We start from the raw sequence: 18502 nt of genomic DNA, 5'->3' as shown, positions 1-18502 counted from the left end.
ATGCCTGCTTATTAGGGCTTTCACACACACCCCAAGCGGCATTATTACAAAGTCACCTTAATTGCCCCCAACAATCTGGGTCCTCATTTTACCTACCTCGGAAGGATGGAAGGCTGAGTCAACCTTGAGCCTGGTGTGATGCGAACCTGCACTAATTGCAGGCAGCTGGTGTTACTTAAGGGGGCATTAGCCCACTGCTCCACCAAGGATTAAGGATTTATAAAGTGGCTCAGTGGGTTAGGACGCTGAGCTTGTCGATTAGAAGGTTGGCAGTTTGCCAGGTTGAATCCCGAGTGCTGCATAACAGAGCGAGTGCCTGTTACTCGTCCCAGCTTCTGCCAACCTAGCAGTTCGAAAGTACATAAAAATGCAAGTAGAAAAATAGGGACCACTACCGTGGGAAGGTAACAGCGTTTCGTGCGTCTTTGGCGTCTAGTCATGCCGGCCACATGACCACAGAGACGTCCTCAGACAAGCGCTGGCTCTTCGGCTTTGAAACAGAGATGAGCACCGGCCCCTAGAGTTGGAAACGACTAGCACGCATGTGCGGGGGAAACTTTACCTTTACTAAAGTGGTATTAATACTTCACGTGATTTTTGATTCTATGCCTGTTTATACAAACAAGGATTTAAGATGGGTGGATGGCTGGGGAACTCTGGGAGTTGATGTCTGTTCATCTTAAAGGTGCCAGGGTTGAGAAACATTGCACTAGGCTTTTGCAAAATCCCTTTGCTTTAGGACGCTGGTCAAGTTATGTATTTATTTTGTTTTTTTATTGCAATGGATGTTTTTTATTTTTTATTTTAATTCCATTTATATCCCGCCCTTCTCCGAAGACTCAGGGCGGCTTTACAAACTTAGCAGTAGCCTTCATTCTATGTATATGCCTGCTTATTAGGGCTTTCACACACCCCAAGCGGCATTATTACAAAGTCAGCTTATTCCCCCCAACAATCTGGGTCCTCATTTTACCTACCTGGGAAGGATGGAAGGCTGAGTCAACCTTGAGCCTGGTGGGATGCGAACCTGCACTAATTGCAGGCAGCTGGTGTTACTTAAGGGGGCATTAGCCCACTGCTCCACCAAGGATTAAGGATTTATAAAGTGGCTCAGTGGGTTAGGACGCTGAGCTTGTCGATTAGAAGGTTGGCAGTTTGCCAGGTTGAATCCCGAGTGCTGCATAACAGAGCGAGTGCCTGTTACTCGTCCCAGCTTCTGCCAACCTAGCAGTTCGAAAGTACATAAAAATGCAAGTAGAAAAATAGGGACCACTACCGTGGGAAGGTAACAGCGTTTCGTGCGTCTTTGGCGTCTAGTCATGCCGGCCACATGACCACAGAGACGTCCTCAGACAAGCGCTGGCTCTTCGGCTTTGAAACAGAGATGAGCACCGGCCCCTAGAGTTGGAAACGACTAGCACGCATGTGCGGGGGAAACTTTACCTTTACTAAAGTGGTATTAATACTTCACGTGATTTTTGATTCTATGCCTGTTTATACAAACAAGGATTTAAGATGGGTGGATGGCTGGGGAACTCTGGGAGTTGATGTCTGTTCATCTTAAAGGTGCCAGGGTTGAGAAACATTGCACTAGGCTTTTGCAAAATCCCTTTGCTTTAGGACGCTGGTCAAGTTATGTATTTATTTTGTTTTTTTATTGCAATGGATGTTTTTTATTTTTTATTTTAATTCCATTTATATCCCGCCCTTCTCCGAAGACTCAGGGTGGCTTTACAAACTTAGCAGTAGCCTTCATTCTATGTATATGCCTGCTTATTAGGGCTTTCACACACCCCAAGCGGCATTATTACAAAGTCAGCTTATTCCCCCCAACAATCTGGGTCCTCATTTTACCTACCTGGGAAGGATGGAAGGCTGAGTCAACCTTGAGCCTGGTGGGATGCGAACCTGCACTAATTGCAGGCAGCTGGTGTTACTTAAGGAGGCATTAGCCCACTGCTCCACCAAGGCTCTTTGTTGACAGTTGTTGAGTCTTCTACCGCAATAATAAAGTAAAATATAAAAAACCCTTACTGACAATTTCTTGTGATTATTTATTATGAATTAGTTATGAAACCAATGGTGAAGTGTTAAATGTTTAAACATATTGCCGTCCCCTTTCTGTTAAGTTTCATAGTGAATTAGTGCTAAGAAAATTGTTCTTAAGCCTAGTTCACCATAGGCTGTTCAGCTTCCTAGCTTTGCCTTTGTCTTACTCTATAAATAATGTGAGATGCTTCAGCTGTGAATGAGGATACAACAAAACAGATGAAGTTTGATATCAAAATTGAATACATGATTTTATATATTTTAACTTTGTGGGGAGAGGAAGGCTGCATCATGACCAGTGGTGGGATTCAGCTGGTTCGCACCACTTTGGCAGAACTGATAGCTAATTTTTTGTTGCCCAGGCCCAGAATGGACTTTCAGAAGCGGCATCCACACAGAGAACCGGTTGTTCACATATTTGAATCCCACCACTGATCATGACGATATGCTGTTCAGGAAGGTTTAACGCGGCATCGTTGGGCCAATGTTCGAAGGATTTGTACAGTAGATATTCTTGGAATATGGTCCAGATAATGCTTATTATCAAAGAGCAAAATGTCAATTTGGCAACACATGGCAATCAGTGTTATTTCTCAAATAAAAAGTATATTTTATATTTTTACCAGACATTGTTCATCGAGGAGCTTAACAGAAGTTGTTGTTGTTGTTGTTATTCCTGGTCTCTTTTTCCCCCCATCTACTTTTTACCTTTGTTTCTTTGCACAGCAGAGTAAACAACTAAGAAAGGCACATGTATCAATATAAAAAACTTTATTGAAAAATGTACAAATAATCCAAATAATAGCACACATCAAATGAAAATAAATATATTTTTATACAAACGTCTAGAAACACTTGAGAGGGCCAGATCGGCCCTCTGATCCATCGTGCTCAGCACGGTCTGCCCCAATAAGCTGCTAGAAGTGTCTAGAGTTGTAAAAAAACAAGCATTTTCTTAGCATTACACAGAGAGGCCAGAGACTGAATCCAGAACCGTTGGAGTGCAAGACCCCATATTCTGATCAAGAAGGCAATGTCTGGTTTGCACAGCTAGCATGGTAACAAATGAAATGTACCATACTTGAAGGTCTTTGTATTCAAAATAAATGAAAAGCACCCATGGCTAAAAGAATCCACCCTGAGAAATTACTCTTCTTGGTTTCCTTGCCTTTAATCTGAGGACCTGAGATTAGAATCTGATTGTCAAATTTGAAAACAGCTTGATCACAGATATATATATATATATATACTTTCTGGTAGTCTTGATTTTCCTAAACATTGACTGGCCTGTTATATTATTCATTCCCAGCAGTTCCATAATCTACACCTTTGCCATACATTTTCCTTGTTTGATACCAGAGTCTTCGTTCCTCAGATAGCATCCGAGGAAATAAAGTGCTTTGTACCCTTTTTTAGGATTAAAAAAAAAGCTTGAATGGCAGTAGACATGAAGCCAGCGATTTGCCTTTTATTCCTTCTAGCTTTCTGCCACTAAAAATATTTGGAGGGAGTGTGTGACAAATTTTATTTTACCTGAATTAAAGATGAGGGCAAATACAAACCAAGCTAATTTATCATTTGCAAATTAGAAGACGTGCAAGAGTTTTCCAAATGTGGTGATGCAGTCCCTTGACTTTAAAGAAAAAAGCAGGGGAAATTGCCCACAAGAAAATATAGACTTCATTTTTACAAAATGTTTATGAATTTTTGAATGGATTTTTTTTAAAATTAAAAAGCTTTGTACAAAGGGGAAAAATGAACACATGTCTGGGGAAAAATACAAATGTTATTAAAACATTTCATCTTTCTCTGGGCTGAAGTAGTCAATCTCAATAAAACCTTTGTCTTCCAGGTTTACAAAATGGGTATTAACTTACTAAATGCAAGCCAATACTTTGGCATTTCTTATTACATAAAATCCATATGAGTAAGCTGGGAGGTCAAGGCTGTCCCCAGGAATAAGAGGATTTTCTTGCAAAATTGGTAGCGTTTCATCATTGGGCATTTTTAGGAGAAAGCCATTCAGCTGAACAGACCTGCAAGAAGAAAGAGTCGTATTATAAATTCACATTTAAACTCCAAAAAAACTGTAAGCCGTGGAAGCAATTTTGGTTAGTCTAGAGCAGGGGTAGGCAACCTCGGCTCTTTTGTGACTCGTGGACTTCAACTCCCAGAACTCCTGAGTCAGCTACACTGACTCAGGGATTCTGGGAGTTGAAGTCCTTGAGTCATAAAGGAGCCGAGGTTGCCTACCCCGGGTCTAGAGCAAGGGTAGGCAACCTTGGCTCTTTTATGACTCAAGGACTTCAACTCCCAGAATTCCTGAGCCAGCATAAAAGAGCCAAGGTTGCCTACCCCTGGTCTAGAGTCTAGACCAGTGATTCTCAGTCTTGGCAACTTTAAGATGTGTGGACTTCAACTCCAAGAATTTCACAACCGGCATGTTGGCTGTGGAATTCTGGAAGTTGAAGTCCACCCATCTTAAAAGTTGTCACGTTTGAGTAAATTGGTCTGGGACTTTCAGTCAGAAAATCTACAATTCCACTGTGTTTGCTACAAAAGAGATCTGTAGGGCTGGGAAAGAAATAGAAGCATGTCTAAATTTCATTAACTACTAGTAAGGTGATACTTCAGTATCTTGTTTGAAAAAAGGATGGTTCACCTCCATTTTCTCATTGTAAGGAAAACAAGATTCACGCTATTCACAGATAGCCTGTCTCAATAATAAGTGTTAGCATTTGGGTTTATTCAGTTTCCAATATTCTAATCTTCTTGACAGTGAACCTAATTAATAAAATTTGTTGTGAGTCCTTCTTTCTGAATTATTTTGTACTATTAGGGGCTTGTCATTAACATAAAAAGAAAAAAAAACAGCTAAATTTAAGATGAACAATGTCAAAAGGAAAAATAGGAAAAAAAATTTACTGATTGCTTAATGAAACAAAGCTAGCTCATTTTAAACTGTTTAGGCAATAAACTAATCTTTCTTTCAGAAAAACACTGTAAGATAGTCCTTGACTTACGACAAGAATTAAGCCCAAAATTTTCAGTATGTTTTGCCTCATTTTACAACCTTTTTTGCTACAGTTGTTAAGTAAATTATACAGTTGTTAAGTGAATCTGGCTTTTCCCATTGACTTTACTTGTCGGATGTCAGTTGGGAAGGCTACAAATGGTGATTACATGCCCCCAGGATATTGTAACTGTCATAAATACATTCCCATTGCCAAGTGCCTGAAATGTGATCATGTGACCATGGGGATGCTGCAACGGTCGTAAGTGTGAAAAGCAGTCATAAGTCGCTTTTTTCTGTGCTGTTGGAACTTCAAATGCTCACTAAATGAACAGTTATAAGTCGAGGACTACCTGTATATACAACTTGCTAGGAATAAATCCCTTTGTATTCCTTTGACTTATATACAGACCTGCAGTGTTACGTATTTTCATAAACTTCATGGAGGACTGTAAACTTTTTTAGATTTTTTTTTAACTCAATGTATTTCCCCCCAAACCCACTGTTTAGAATGAGGTGGAAAGATGAACTACTCACCGGGAAAGTAAATCATCCTCTCCGTAAGGTAGTAAAAGATACTCGTCTATTTGCTTCTTGGAAAAGTAAGTCGGTATGTAAAGGCGCTTGGGGCTGTTGTAGAGATTTAAGGCAAATAAAGTGATGTCACCTTCTCTGTACTTCGGGCTGGAATGACAAAACCAAGAGGTTGTTAATAGTAGCCATATGGTGGAAGCAAGTTGCAATATAGCGGTGTTTCTCAACCTTAGCAATCTTTTAAGATCTTTGGACTACAATTCCCCAAATTCCCCCAGCCAGCATGCATTCTGCAGAATTCCCAGTCATTAATGGGTTGAATGGGGATTTTCCACAGAGTCTGTATTTACCCCAGGGACTGGATATTCCCTTAGTATACCCATAGTAAAATTGGTGTCGTTCCCAGTGGCTTCCAGGGAATTCTGTGCAGCAAAGTAAGCAGCCAGAATTTGAAATGTAAAGAAAGGGCATAATTTGGCACTCATTCATTGGAACCTGGCAGGCATAGTGTGAAACACCCGGCCTGATCCTTTTCTTACATTAGTACTTTTTGCTGGGATACAATCAATCAATAAATCTCCTATATCAGGGATGGGTGTCCTTTTGGTGATGGTAGGCATACTACTTTGGGGAAAAGATAAGGGTCCAGAGTGGGCAAAGCAAAGATGCAAAGTGGGTAGGGATGACTAGGATTTTCTGGGTTAGCAGTTACGCAACAATTGTCACACTTCTGGCTTTTAATGTTTCAGGACATCGCATCCCTGACTTTCAGCAAGGACACCCGTGAAATTCAATGGTATATTCAGAAGGGATTCCCTGCCTTGCAAAGCAATCTTCCACCCACACCCCTAAACGAAAGTCCACCGGTGGACGGAGTGAAAATGTGACACTGGGAAGCAACAGGGTTAGGATCTGGCCAATCTCTGCCCAGTGAGCAGAACTGCTCAACCTTCATTCATCGGAGCTGAGGAGGAAAACAGTGTGAAGTCTGCTTTTATGCACCCACACAAAGCAATTGGCATTTCATCACTGACCATTTCTTTGTGCAGAACGGAACAAAACGGCTAGGCCTCCGATAAGCATCTACACAGTCAGAGTTTTCCTTTTCGTTCTTCAGTGGGGCACTTTCCTTCTGGATCCCCTTTACCCACTTCTGATTCGTGCATGTTCCAGGGCCTCGGGTGGTGCTGTCCTTAGTGGGAACAGCAGGCTAGGCCAGGGGTAGGCAACTGTGGCTCTTTTTATGACTCGTGGACTTCAACTCCCAGAATTCCTCAGCCAGCCATGTTGAAGTCCACGAGTCATAAAAGAGCCAAGGTTGCCTACCCCTAGGCTAGGCCATAGAGACTGTGGCTGCTATCCCTGAACATATCCACCTTGGGTAAAACCGCAGTCCCGGGCCACTTCAAAGCGGATTAGCTGCCGCACTGAATGCTTACTGTTGCGTATTTGTGCAGTGAAGATACACACGAAGTTTCTTTGGATCTAATCCTGTTATGGCAACATGCAGAACTGTGGGGCCTACCAGTTTCTTGTACAACAGGGATAGCCAATAGTCCTACAAGGTGTTTAAAAAAAAAAGTAGTGTTGAATCATGACCTCTCATAAAAGAACACGTTAAAGAAAGGTGAGACCTTATTTGATGAACTATTGTCTTAAGAGAGTAACCTAAGAGCTATTGAAGATACAAAGATATAAAAGAGGATAGTTCAGACACCAGATTCATTATCTCACATCCAACTCCAGATAAAGAGGATCACCATGTGTACGAGAGAGTTCCTGCTATTCACAGAAGCTCTCCAGAAGCTTTCCACAACATAGCACATTGTCCCGGCTTTTAGCTGATCAGACAATTTCTGGCAAGAAAAGTCTAACCCTGGAAAAATCACACCAACCTTGCAAATCAGGGGTCCCCAACCGTGGCAACTTTAAGACCTGTGGACTTCAACTCTCAGAATTCCCCAGCCAGCCATGCTGGCTGGGGAATTCTGGGAGTTGAAGTCCACAGGTCTTAAAAGTTGCCAAGGTTGGGGACCCTTGCTGTAAATGCTCAACCACTGAAAAGGAAAAAGTTATTCCGATTTTCTACTTGTTTTGGAGAATGGCATAAATACTTACTGGCTAGTGCCTGTCACACCACAAGTCAGTATGTTGGTTTTTTTCCCCTAGACCTGTATTTCCATACAATCATATGAGATTTAGTAGTAACTGTTGTAAATATTCAGTTTGTTTCAGGATTGTCTATGCACATCTTCCTCAACTTCAGGCTTTCTAGATTTGCATTCTAGATGGAACTTCATCCATCCAGGCCTGGAATTCTGGAATTCCACATTGGGGAATGCTACAACAGTTCACTATGGTTTCAGGAAAGAATCTCTCCAAACCCTAACAGAAGATGTTTGGATTGAATCTAGACTTGCCTGTAACGCAGGTGATCTACTGTTGAGTTAGTAGATCTCCCTGGCACGTCAACTGTTCTGCAGAAAATTTTTCCCCACTCATCTCAGCCCTCACTTTCTGCCTTCCCCATCTCATTGTATTTGTTTAGCACTACGTAGTCTGACTTTTGCAAACATACCAAGTGGGTTTCTACCATATAATAGGCTACAGTGTAGTACTGCTGTTTCAAGAGCATAGATCAATGTATTGTATAAATTGAGTTATCTAGACTGTTTCAGCTATAGCAATAGCACTTAGACTTATATACCGCTTCACAGTGGTTTACAGCCCTCTCTAAGCAGTTTACAGAGTCACCATATTGCTCCCAAAAATCTGGGTCTTAATTTTACCAAACTCGAAAGGATGGAAGACTGAGTCAACCCTGAGTCAGTGAGAATTGAACTGTCAACTGCTGGCAGTCATCAGAAGTAGTCTGCAGTACTACATTCTAACCAATGAGCCACCACCATATCTAGATTGATTCTGTTAAATCATGGATCACTACTTCTTTGTTAGATGAGGCCTGTTTCTGCAGTCATTCCTTTGAAATAGGAGCATTGTGTTATGAAGAGATTCAGGTGGTATTTGGTTAAGCCAGCAAGTACAACTTAAATTCAAAGACATTTGAATCCATCTGAAGGGGAGCAGAAATGGCTTCATGGCTGAACACACACATTGCATATAAAGATCCCAAGGTCAAAGGACGTGAATTGAAAGATTGAATATCTACAAAATAAAGTATATGGGACTATTTTAACAAACAGACTACTAATGTCCAACTACTAATACAATAGTATACATACTGGCAAAGGTTCAAAGTTGGCATCCACCAGTTGGTAGTTTCCTGCTCCATACAAAACCTGTCTCATCACTAAATCAACGCCCAGTTGGGCTGATAGTCCAAGTTTGTCCAGCCACCTGCCAAGATAATAATAATAAGGAATCAAAGGTAGTATCAACAGGTGCCTTAGATGCAATCCCCAAACAACTGAAGCACTACCTGAACACCATTGGCATTGACCAACCCACCATCAGTCAAGAGCAAAAGGCAGCTTTACTTGGAATAGCTTAAATCTTGCGATGATACTTCAGAAAACCTCAACATCTATTCCAGGTCCTTGGGAAGGACTCGATAGGTGGATAAAATATGCCAAGTCCAGTCTAAACATCTGGCTGACTGTGTGATGACCCATAACAACAATAACAAAAAGAGAGAGCGAACCTTTCATTCAAAGAATTTTAACAGATAAAGGGATATGGGACTGTTCTAGCTACAGCAGGGAAAAGTTTTAGGGAAACAGCTTCCCAAAAAGTAGAACAATATAGTTAAGCTGGTATTCTTGAACCAGAATTAAGTATTCTTGAAACTCTTGAATTAAGAGTTTATTCTGGATATTGTTTAATCACAGTGGTGTAACTGATCATATTGTAATGCTATCTGAGAGACATAAGTTATGTGTGGGCTGCAAAACTCTGAACAATCCATGGATGGCAGCAAACAGAGGCAGAAAGTTTTATTCCCTGCCCTTTAGTGGCTATGCATTTTTTCCAGCCCAGATCTGGTAGCTGTTGAGAGAAGCAGAACAACATGGCAACTCTGCATTCTTCAAGGAATTGACTCTTAATTTGACCTTTATTGTGTCTGCAGAGTGATCAGCAAACCCATTCTTCCTAACTGCATGGAGTTTCACAGAACTCTTTAAATATATGGCAATGAGAAGCAACGTCCTGTGTAACTTGAAAGACTGTGTGTGTAATCGTACACCAAGACATCAGATTAATAGAAATAGGCTGTTTTTTTGAGGGGGGGGGGCATTTTACAGACGTAGAAAAATGCCCTCTTTATACTAGACTTTGGATTAGAAGACTTCCAACGTCCCTTCCAGCTCTATTCTATTCTACTCTACTTGATCACATGTCATCATGGTAAGTATACATGTCCTCTATACTACCAGATGATTAGATGTTGATGTTCCTCAGAGATCATAACATTTTTCTGTCTGGTCAATGAAGACTTGCTACTATAATGGCCAACAATATGTCTGGGTGGGATTCTGTTATGCCACAAGAGTTGGTTCTTTTAAGCCAGCAGTGTAATACTTACATAAAACCAGCAATATACGCATTAGACAAATTAGGCGTTCCACCTCCAAAAGCTGAACTTGTTTCTCCCAGCCACACACTCTTGTGTGGTACTGTTCTACTCACAATCTAAAGGATATTTTGAAAAAAAAAATGCACAGATGTAGAAAAGAAAGAATGAGCTAAGTTTTTGTTTTTTTATTAGACAAAGCAGGTGGAGTACACAGAATTTATTGATACCCCTATAATTATTTCATATATTGTGAACTGGTTGCATCTATGCACTCATGTATCATGTATGTATTGTGCACTGTAGTCTTTCTCAACCTTTTACCTTCTAGAACAGGGGTGTCAAACTGCCGGCCCACGGACCAGACGCATCATGAAGAAACCACGCCCAACCCATTGCCGGCAGTGGCGAAAAAGCTCCGATATATTGCGTGACGTCATGTGACATCGTGAGTTTGACATGTCTGTTCTAAGCAAGACAGTTGTTAAATGAATTTTGTCCTATTTTGTAACCTTTCTTGCCATAGTTATTAAGTGAATCATTGCAGTTGTTAAATTAGTAATATGGTTGTTAAGTAAATATGGCTTCCTTATGACTTTTGTGATCACATGATCTTGGGAAACTGCAACCATCATAAAAACATGCCAGTAGGCAAGCATCTGAATTTTGATCACCTGACCATGGGGATGCTGCAAAGGTCATAAGTATGAAAAACGGTCATAAGTCACTTTTTTCAGCGGCATTGTAACTGAATGGTCACTAAACAAATAGTTTTAAGTCGAGGAATCCTGTATATCCAGAAGGCATCAGGATAAACCTACTTCCTGGTCTATTCCTCCATAAAATGTTTGTCTGATTGGGATATATTCTACACATCACTTTACAATCTGCTCCCAACACTTGTGTAGATGCTGCTTACCTCAAGCACTTCCTCTGCATTGGTCTTGAAGCTATCCAGTATATCTGGATTCAGGAAATCCTGTCTCGTGGCAATTCGTCCATTAATATAGTAACTGCAACAAATCAAGAACTAGTGTCCACATCTTAATTTATACTCAAGTATACTATCTCCAGGAGACATACAGATATATCTAGTGTAGGCTAGAGTTTTGAGAAAGCAATGAAATGTAAGAATCTCAAAGCAGATTTCCCTAAATCTCCATTCTTCTAGATTGGGGGTGTCAAACTTGCAATGTCACATGATGTGTTGCGACGTATCACAACTTTTTTCCCATTGCCGGCAATGGGGTGGGCACAGTTTCAGCATGATGCATCTGGCCCGCGGGCTGGAAGTTTGACACCCCTGTTTGAGATGTTCGGGAGTACAATTTTCATAATCCCACCCAGCATAGCACTAGCACTAGCACTTAGATTTATATACTGCCCCAGAGTGCTTTACAGCACTCTAAATGGTTTACAGAGTCAGCATATTGGCCCCAACAAACTGGGTCCTCATTTTACCTCAGAAGGATGGAAGCCTGAGCCAAAATTGAGCCCTGTCAAGATTGAACTACAGGCTGTGGGGAGAGTTTGCCTGCGATACTGCATTCTAACCACTGCGCCACCATGAAGATATGCTAGTTCATAGTGTACTGCAGTGGTGGAGATGATAGAGCAAGACCAAGGTCAACTCTATTCTCATCTACAAAAATTCATTGGCTGATTTGAGCCAGACAACTTTCAATCTACTTCAGATTATAGTGAAGAAAAACTGGAGGAGAGAATATTAAAGCACATCACCTTAAACTCCTGGAGAAGAGGTGCGATAAAGACAGTGGTGGGATTCAGCCATTTTCCACCTGTTCAGCAGAACTGGTAGCTATTTTTTTGTTGACTTCGGTGAACCGGCTGAAGCTCTAGCCTTTTTTTGCCAGGCCCAGAATGGACAGCCGGAAGTGCATGGATGCTGCTTCCAGAAGTCCGTTCTGGGCCTTGGCGGCCCGGGGGAGGGCTCCCACGCCCAGAACGGTTCACCGGAAGTGTGTGGATGCCACTTCCGGAAGTCCGTTCTGGGCCTTGCAAGTCTCCCCTGGATTTCTGTAAGCGGCATCCAGAGAACCGGTTATTCAGGTATCTGAATCCTACCACTAGATATAGATCTAACTAGTGCTTTTTTGTAATAGAAAAAGGTGCCGGAACTCACACATGTCATACAACCTGACTTGCCTAACCTACAAGGTTCTATCCAAAAAAGGTGCCAGAACTCCGTTCTGAGCGTTCTATGAGAAAAAAAGCCCTGGATCTAACCAATCATTTTATAAATAATAGAGCAGTAATCTGAGTCTGTTCAGGTTTGAATTGTTTTTTGAGAGCAGCGTTTCTCAATTTTAGCAACTTTACGATATGTGGACTTCAATTCCCAGAAGCCCCAAGCCAGCATACAAAATTATAAAGATAGGACTTGGAAGAGATTAACTCTGCTCAATCTGCTTGCGTGGGCAGATGAATATGTAGCTGTCTTTTGAGTTTATCTGCCTGTTCCAACTCATTTTGGGTTTTTAAAAATTAATAATAAATATTTTTTAAAGAAACAAGTGCAGAAACAAGAAATCATGCTAGAGCCTTTCTTTGAATAGTAGACAGAAGCAGTGGGCCATGGGTGTTCTGAAAAGAAGTTCCACAAAGGTATGGAAATATACGTAGCATTTTTTGAAGCTATGAATGGAAATGCGGCAGGTGCAAGTTGTCATCTAGTCCCCATAGCATTATAGCTTCCTCATTCATGAAATACATGATGCATGTTCTAACCTAGGTTTTCTCAACCCTAGTCACTTTTTCCCTGTGCTGGCTGGGGAATTCTGAGAGTTGAAGTAACATATCTTAAAACTGCCAAGGTTGAGAAACAGTATAAATCTAAATCACTGCGCCACCAGGAGTTCTGGTGGCACAGTGGTTAAGTGCTGTATTGCAGGCAAACTGCTCACAGCTTGGAGTTCAATCCTGACAGGCTCAACATTGACTCAGCCTTCCATTCTTCCGAGGACCCAGATTGTTGGGGCAATATGCAAATAATGCTTCAATGTTGTAAACTGCCCAGAGAATGCTATAAAGTGCTACGGGGAGATATATAAGCCTAAATACCAGGGCTTTTTTTCTCATAGAACGCTCAGAACGGCGTTCCGGTACCATTTTTGGGGGGGGGAAAAAAACTTTTCAACAAGCTGTGTAGCAATTCCTATTGGCTTTCAAAATCCAATAGAGGGAGCTCTATTGGATTTTGAAAGCCAATTGCTGCTGAGCCCGCCAAAAAACCTGGCCAGCAAACTTTGCACAAAGAAGTTGTCTGCAGCGAAGGCTAGTTGTCAGGAACTTTGCACCATCTCAACTGGGTAAATAAGAAAGAGCAAGGAGTGGGAGGTGGGTTTTGCAGAGTGCATGTGCACTTCCTTATGCTCACCTGTCAGCCAGCTGGTGGCCTACCCGGTGCTGGACCTGGGGGGTAGTTAGCGTGTGTCTCCGAACCATATCAACATTGGCCTTTCCCGGCTGTGCCTTTCTTGTGTGATGAAACCCAGACACGGAGCTGCAGCTGGCATTGTTGCTAGAGAGGGACCAAATGGGCAGCGCAGCTGAACCCCAGGGGCTGGGGAGGGAGCTCAGGGAGGCAGCCCGGGGTGTCTGTGTCAGACACCTCGCAGTCCTGCAGCCCATAAATAGCCACAATGTCCAGGAAGTCCCCCAGCGGGTGTCCAGCTTCCTTGGCATGGTGGGGAAGGCAGGGGGCTTGGCTTGCTGTAGACCAGGCTGCTGCAGGGCGCCGCCGCAGCCCCCATCATGCAGCCACTGCCCAGGGCCAGCCCCGCCCAGCCGGCGGTATCGTGGAGTGTGTTGGCCTAGCCGGCGCAGGCGGGCGTCCATCCAGGAGGTGCTGACGGCCCCGGCAGGCAAGTGGAGGAGTGTCTGCCAGGCTCCCAGCTGCCCCGGCTCTTCTGCCCCAGCTGCTATTTGTAGTCCGGGAAGATGTTTGCGGGCTTCTACACCCTGGAGGCACCCGCCAGCGGCTGAGCGGTGGGCTGTTCTCGCCGCCGCCCTGGACAGCCCAGCCAGAGGTGAAGCAGGTGGCCCATGGAACGCCATCATGTCTGGTTGTGCGCGCAGCGGCGGCAGATCGCGCAAGAGCAGCTCCGGCTGCACAACTCAGAGCTCTCCAAGCAGCTGAGCGCTGCTTGGGCGGCATCGAGGCGATGCCAAGCAGCGCTCAGCCACTTGGAGAGCTCTGAGTTGTTCAGCCGGAGCTGCTCTTGCGCGATCCCTTGCTACAAGAGAAAGCAGGCTGAAATGGAGTGAGAGAGATTGCCAGGAATGCAAATCGGCTGATCTGGCGCTGCTGCAATCTGCCTCGTTTCAGCCTGCTTTCTCTTGTAGCAAGGGAAGCTGAAACCGAGTGAGGGAGATTGCAGGAGCGCGAGATCAGCCGATTCGCGTTCCTGGCAATCTCCCTTGCTCCGTTTTAGCTTGCTTTCTGCAAGAGAAAGCCGGGCCGCAGGGCCGCCTTCGCAGGTACTGCTCTAACGTGGAGAGGGAAGGACAAAGAGGGAGGGAAGGAAGAAAGGAAGGAATGAAAGAAGGAAAGGACAATGGGAGAGGGAGGGAGAGAGAGAAATAGAGAGAAAGAGGGAGAGAGAGAGAAGGAGAAAGGGAGGGAGAGAGAAGGAAAAAGAAAGGGAGAGAAATAGAGGGAGAGAGAAAGGGAGAGGGAAAGAGAGGGAGAGAAAGAAAGAAAGAAAGGGAGAGAGAGACAAGGAGAAAGGAAGAGGGAGGGAAATAGAGGGAGAGAGAGAAAGGGAGAAATAGAGGGAAAGAAAAATAGGGAGAGAAAGGGAGAGAGAGAAGGAGAAAGAAAGGGAGGGAAATGGAGATAGAAAGAGGGAGAAATAAAGAGAAAAATAGGGAGAGAGAGAGAAAGAGGGACAAAGAGGAGAAAGAAAGAAAGAGGGAGGGGGAGAGAGGGAGAGAAAGAGAAGGGGAGAGAGAGAAATTAAATTAGTAACATGATTGTTAAGTGAATCTGGTTTCCCCACTAACTTTGCTTGTCAGAAGGTTGCAAAAGGCAATCACATGACCCTGGAACAATGTGACCATCATAAATATGAATCGATTGCCAAGCATCAGAATGTAAATCACATGACCCTGGGGATGCTGCAACGGTCATAAGTGTGAAAAATGGTCATAAGTCACTTTTTTCAGTGCCGTCGTAACTGAACAGTCACTGGGCGACTGGTGGTACTCAGACATTGCCTTGTCCTAAAAGTGGTACAATGGATGAAAAGGTTGAAAAGCCCTGTTTTTAGTATACTGGTACTATTTGGTTCAGAATATTTTTTTTCTTGTTTTCCTGCTCTAAAAACTGGGTGTGTCTTATGGTCAGGTGCGTCTTATGGTCCGAAAAATAGGGTAGTTCTTGCCTTGCTCAGCAGTGCAGGTTGATCCCTTTCCATCGTCCCACCCTTCCTTTCCTCACACAGCCTGTTACTTGACCACAAAGAGCTGCTGCCCAGCACATTAGATTACAATAAATTACTGGTTGACCTCTACCTTCTGGAGTGTTCAGTTTCTAATTTTATGGCCTGTATCAATCAGATTATTGAATGGTGTCTGAAATGCAGCCATCTAACACAGAAATCCAAGCCACATGGAGTGGAGCCTTAAGAGCCAGACTAGAGTTTACAGATGCTCATTTTTCATAAACTAAATCCTTGGCCAGGAGGCAGAATCATGCATCTCCTTCCTTGTGATCAGAGTTACTGATAAAACACACTATGCAAATACACAGATCTGGGTCAGTAAAGAATCCATATAGATAGTCTGACAGTATTTCTTATTTCTTTGAATCCACAACTAATCTTTGAATTGGACAGCATATCACATACCTGTGTCTGATATTATTACAGAGTTATAAAATAGACTGCTGTCACTAAATAATTATATGAGATTCTAGATCTATCAGCCCAGTTCATCGCAGGTCTGAACTCCCATGCAGTGAAAAGGAGAGGGGTTGCAACTTCTGTTTGTAGTTATCCACGTTTCTGCACACTGAGATAATCGGCCATCGTACAAATACAGAGCCTATCATGCTTTTATATTTATATATGGAACAAAATGTATGTTAAGAATTGAATATATAATTGTTTAATTATATAAATAAATATATAAATAAAATTATATAAATAAATAACAAGATGAGAGTTCCGGCACCCTTTTTTTTAGAAAAAAAGCCCTGCTAAATACTATTGCTAAATGCTAAATCTAATCTGTCTCCCCAGGGCTATTTACCCTCAAAAAACCCCTCATGCTTGAATTGCTAGATATAAACTTACTTACTGATGCCACGTGACAGAATCAAGCGCTTTGCCTCCTGACTTCAGAAAACTACAAAATAAGAATTGTTTGAGTAGTCATTTTCATTTGCAGTCTCTAATCATAAGAAAGCTGTCAGCAGTCTTAAAATATCCAGTCATCTGACCCTTCCACTGCAAAATTCAAATATTCATTATAGGCAGCCCTGCTTAGTTTGTGAGATCAAGAATGTCATGGAAAAAGACTCAACGGCAATGCACTTGCCAAGAAAAGCTGCAAAGATAAGGCCACCAAGTCAATGTTTCAACTTCTTCTAAGGCTTGCTAATTTTATATCTGATCCATGAATTCTTTTGAGTCCTAAATTTTGAGCACCAACTATGTTCTCACTGTCTCTTGCCTCATTTGATTTACCTTCATTAACACTAAATATCACATCAAAATAACAACAGTGAATGATTGTTAAAAACAACTAAGATATGCTGTAAAAGTAAGCAATTACTCCACTCCACTCCAGTTAAGTGATTCTCATTCCTAAGTTATTCCCTCCCCAGAAAAAAAGATTTAGTTTGAAACTAAACCACAATTAAAGCAGCAAAGAATAGCTTAAGCAAACCATGGGTTAAATATTGCATCTGGTTTGGCTGTTTAGCACATCAACAGCACCAAATATTTTCATTTTACCTTTTAAGCAAAATTTTACTGTGCTTCCGACTTGATCTTCCTAAGTCGGGACCATAAATTTTGGCATTTTTGTAGTGGATGTAATTGTTCAGAAGCTGCCGGAGTTGTATGAAATCTTGACCGAGTTGGTGGCCGTTGATTTCTATTCCTGACTTGTGCAAAAAGCTGTTAGGTTCTGCAGAAAATATAAAAAAGGCATTTGCTCACTTTTAAGTACATATGTCTATCCTAACTCCGGGTGGTTTACAGTAAGTCTGTAAATGTTTACACAATGGTAATAATCAACCCCAAATACGGAACCCAAAATGTCAAAACCAGCTAATAGATAAGCTTGAAAACCACAAAGAACATTTAAAATTAAAAATATACAAGGTTTTTTTTTCTCCCCAGAACATTCCAGCTACAGCTTGCTATGAAAAGCACAATTTCTAGTTTTCTTTAAGTATGGCTTTTAACAAATATGAATATTGGGTGACCCAATTAATGTTTTTGTTCCAGATTTTTTTAAAGAAAGGATGCACGCATGTTGTTCAGTTAAAAGGGTTGATGTGCAACACATTTTTATAGCTTGGCATTATTGGATTTAACATAAAGATGTTCAATGCCCTTCCCCAAAACCAAGTACAGATAGTCCTCGATTTACAGCTAAAATGGAGCCCAAAATTTCCATCGCTAAGCAAGGCACTCCGTGGCTAAATGAATTGCACTCCATTTCACTTTTTTTGCCACAGCTGTTAGGCAAACCACTGGTGTTAAGTGAATCATTAAGTGGTCGTTAAGTGAATCTTGCTTTCATTTTGATTGTCAGAAGATTACAAATGGTAATCACATGACCCCAGGACAGGGCAACTGTCATAAGTACATGCCAGTTGCTAAGCATCTGAATTTTGATCACGTGACCATGGGGATGCCACAATGGTTGTAAGAGTGAAAACAGGACGAGTCACTTTTTCCAGTGCTGTTGTAACTTTAAATGGCCACTAATTGAATCGTTGTAAGTCGAGGACTACCTAGATACATTTTCTCTCATGAAATCCTTCACCTATACACGTACCATTTCCAAGTTCCCAAGACAAGATGTAATTCTGGGAATTAGTATAATTCAAAATCTGCTGAGCATTTGAACTATCCCACTGGGAACTGCCTGTCCGCAATAAGGCATTGAGGCCAAAGATCAGGTGCAAATTACTGCAATTTGCAAAATTGTATAAAATATCCAGTGTGCTTTCTGTTAAGAGAATGGAAATAAAGCCATATTATTTCAAGATATATATATATACGCACAGGAGATCTAAGTCAATTTAATCAAAACCCATGAGATAAGCATCATTTTTGTTTCTCTCCTCCCCCCACCCCACTCTCATTTTTACCAAAGTTTGAAAGGGGTGCTTTAAA

The 18502-nt window shown here is 42.0% G+C and overlaps 1 protein-coding gene across 1 annotated transcript in view; it reads right to left on the bottom strand.

The window, feature by feature from the left end:
• Window positions 1–2805: 2805 nt before the first annotated feature.
• The window catches only part of HPSE (heparanase), a 29994-nt gene continuing 14297 nt past the window's right edge, over window positions 2806–18502 (bottom strand). The window contains exons 4-12 of the mRNA XM_083367032.1: window positions 18162–18335; window positions 17108–17282; window positions 16449–16496; window positions 11047–11140; window positions 10140–10246; window positions 8839–8953; window positions 7036–7154; window positions 5600–5746; window positions 2806–4085 (exon numbers count right to left, since the gene is read on the bottom strand). Of these exons, the coding sequence (XP_083223158.1) occupies window positions 3926–4085; window positions 5600–5746; window positions 7036–7154; window positions 8839–8953; window positions 10140–10246; window positions 11047–11140; window positions 16449–16496; window positions 17108–17282; window positions 18162–18335 (1139 nt within the window). The 3' untranslated portion in view covers window positions 2806–3925. The remainder of the gene's footprint in view (window positions 4086–5599; window positions 5747–7035; window positions 7155–8838; window positions 8954–10139; window positions 10247–11046; window positions 11141–16448; window positions 16497–17107; window positions 17283–18161; window positions 18336–18502) is intronic.

Source organism: Vipera ursinii, assembly GCF_947247035.1.
Source record: "Vipera ursinii genome assembly, chromosome: 7".
Lineage (NCBI taxonomy): Eukaryota > Metazoa > Chordata > Lepidosauria > Squamata > Viperidae > Vipera > Vipera ursinii.
Note: the sequence above shows the minus strand (reverse complement) of the source record. Positions and strands in the feature narration are given on the sequence as shown.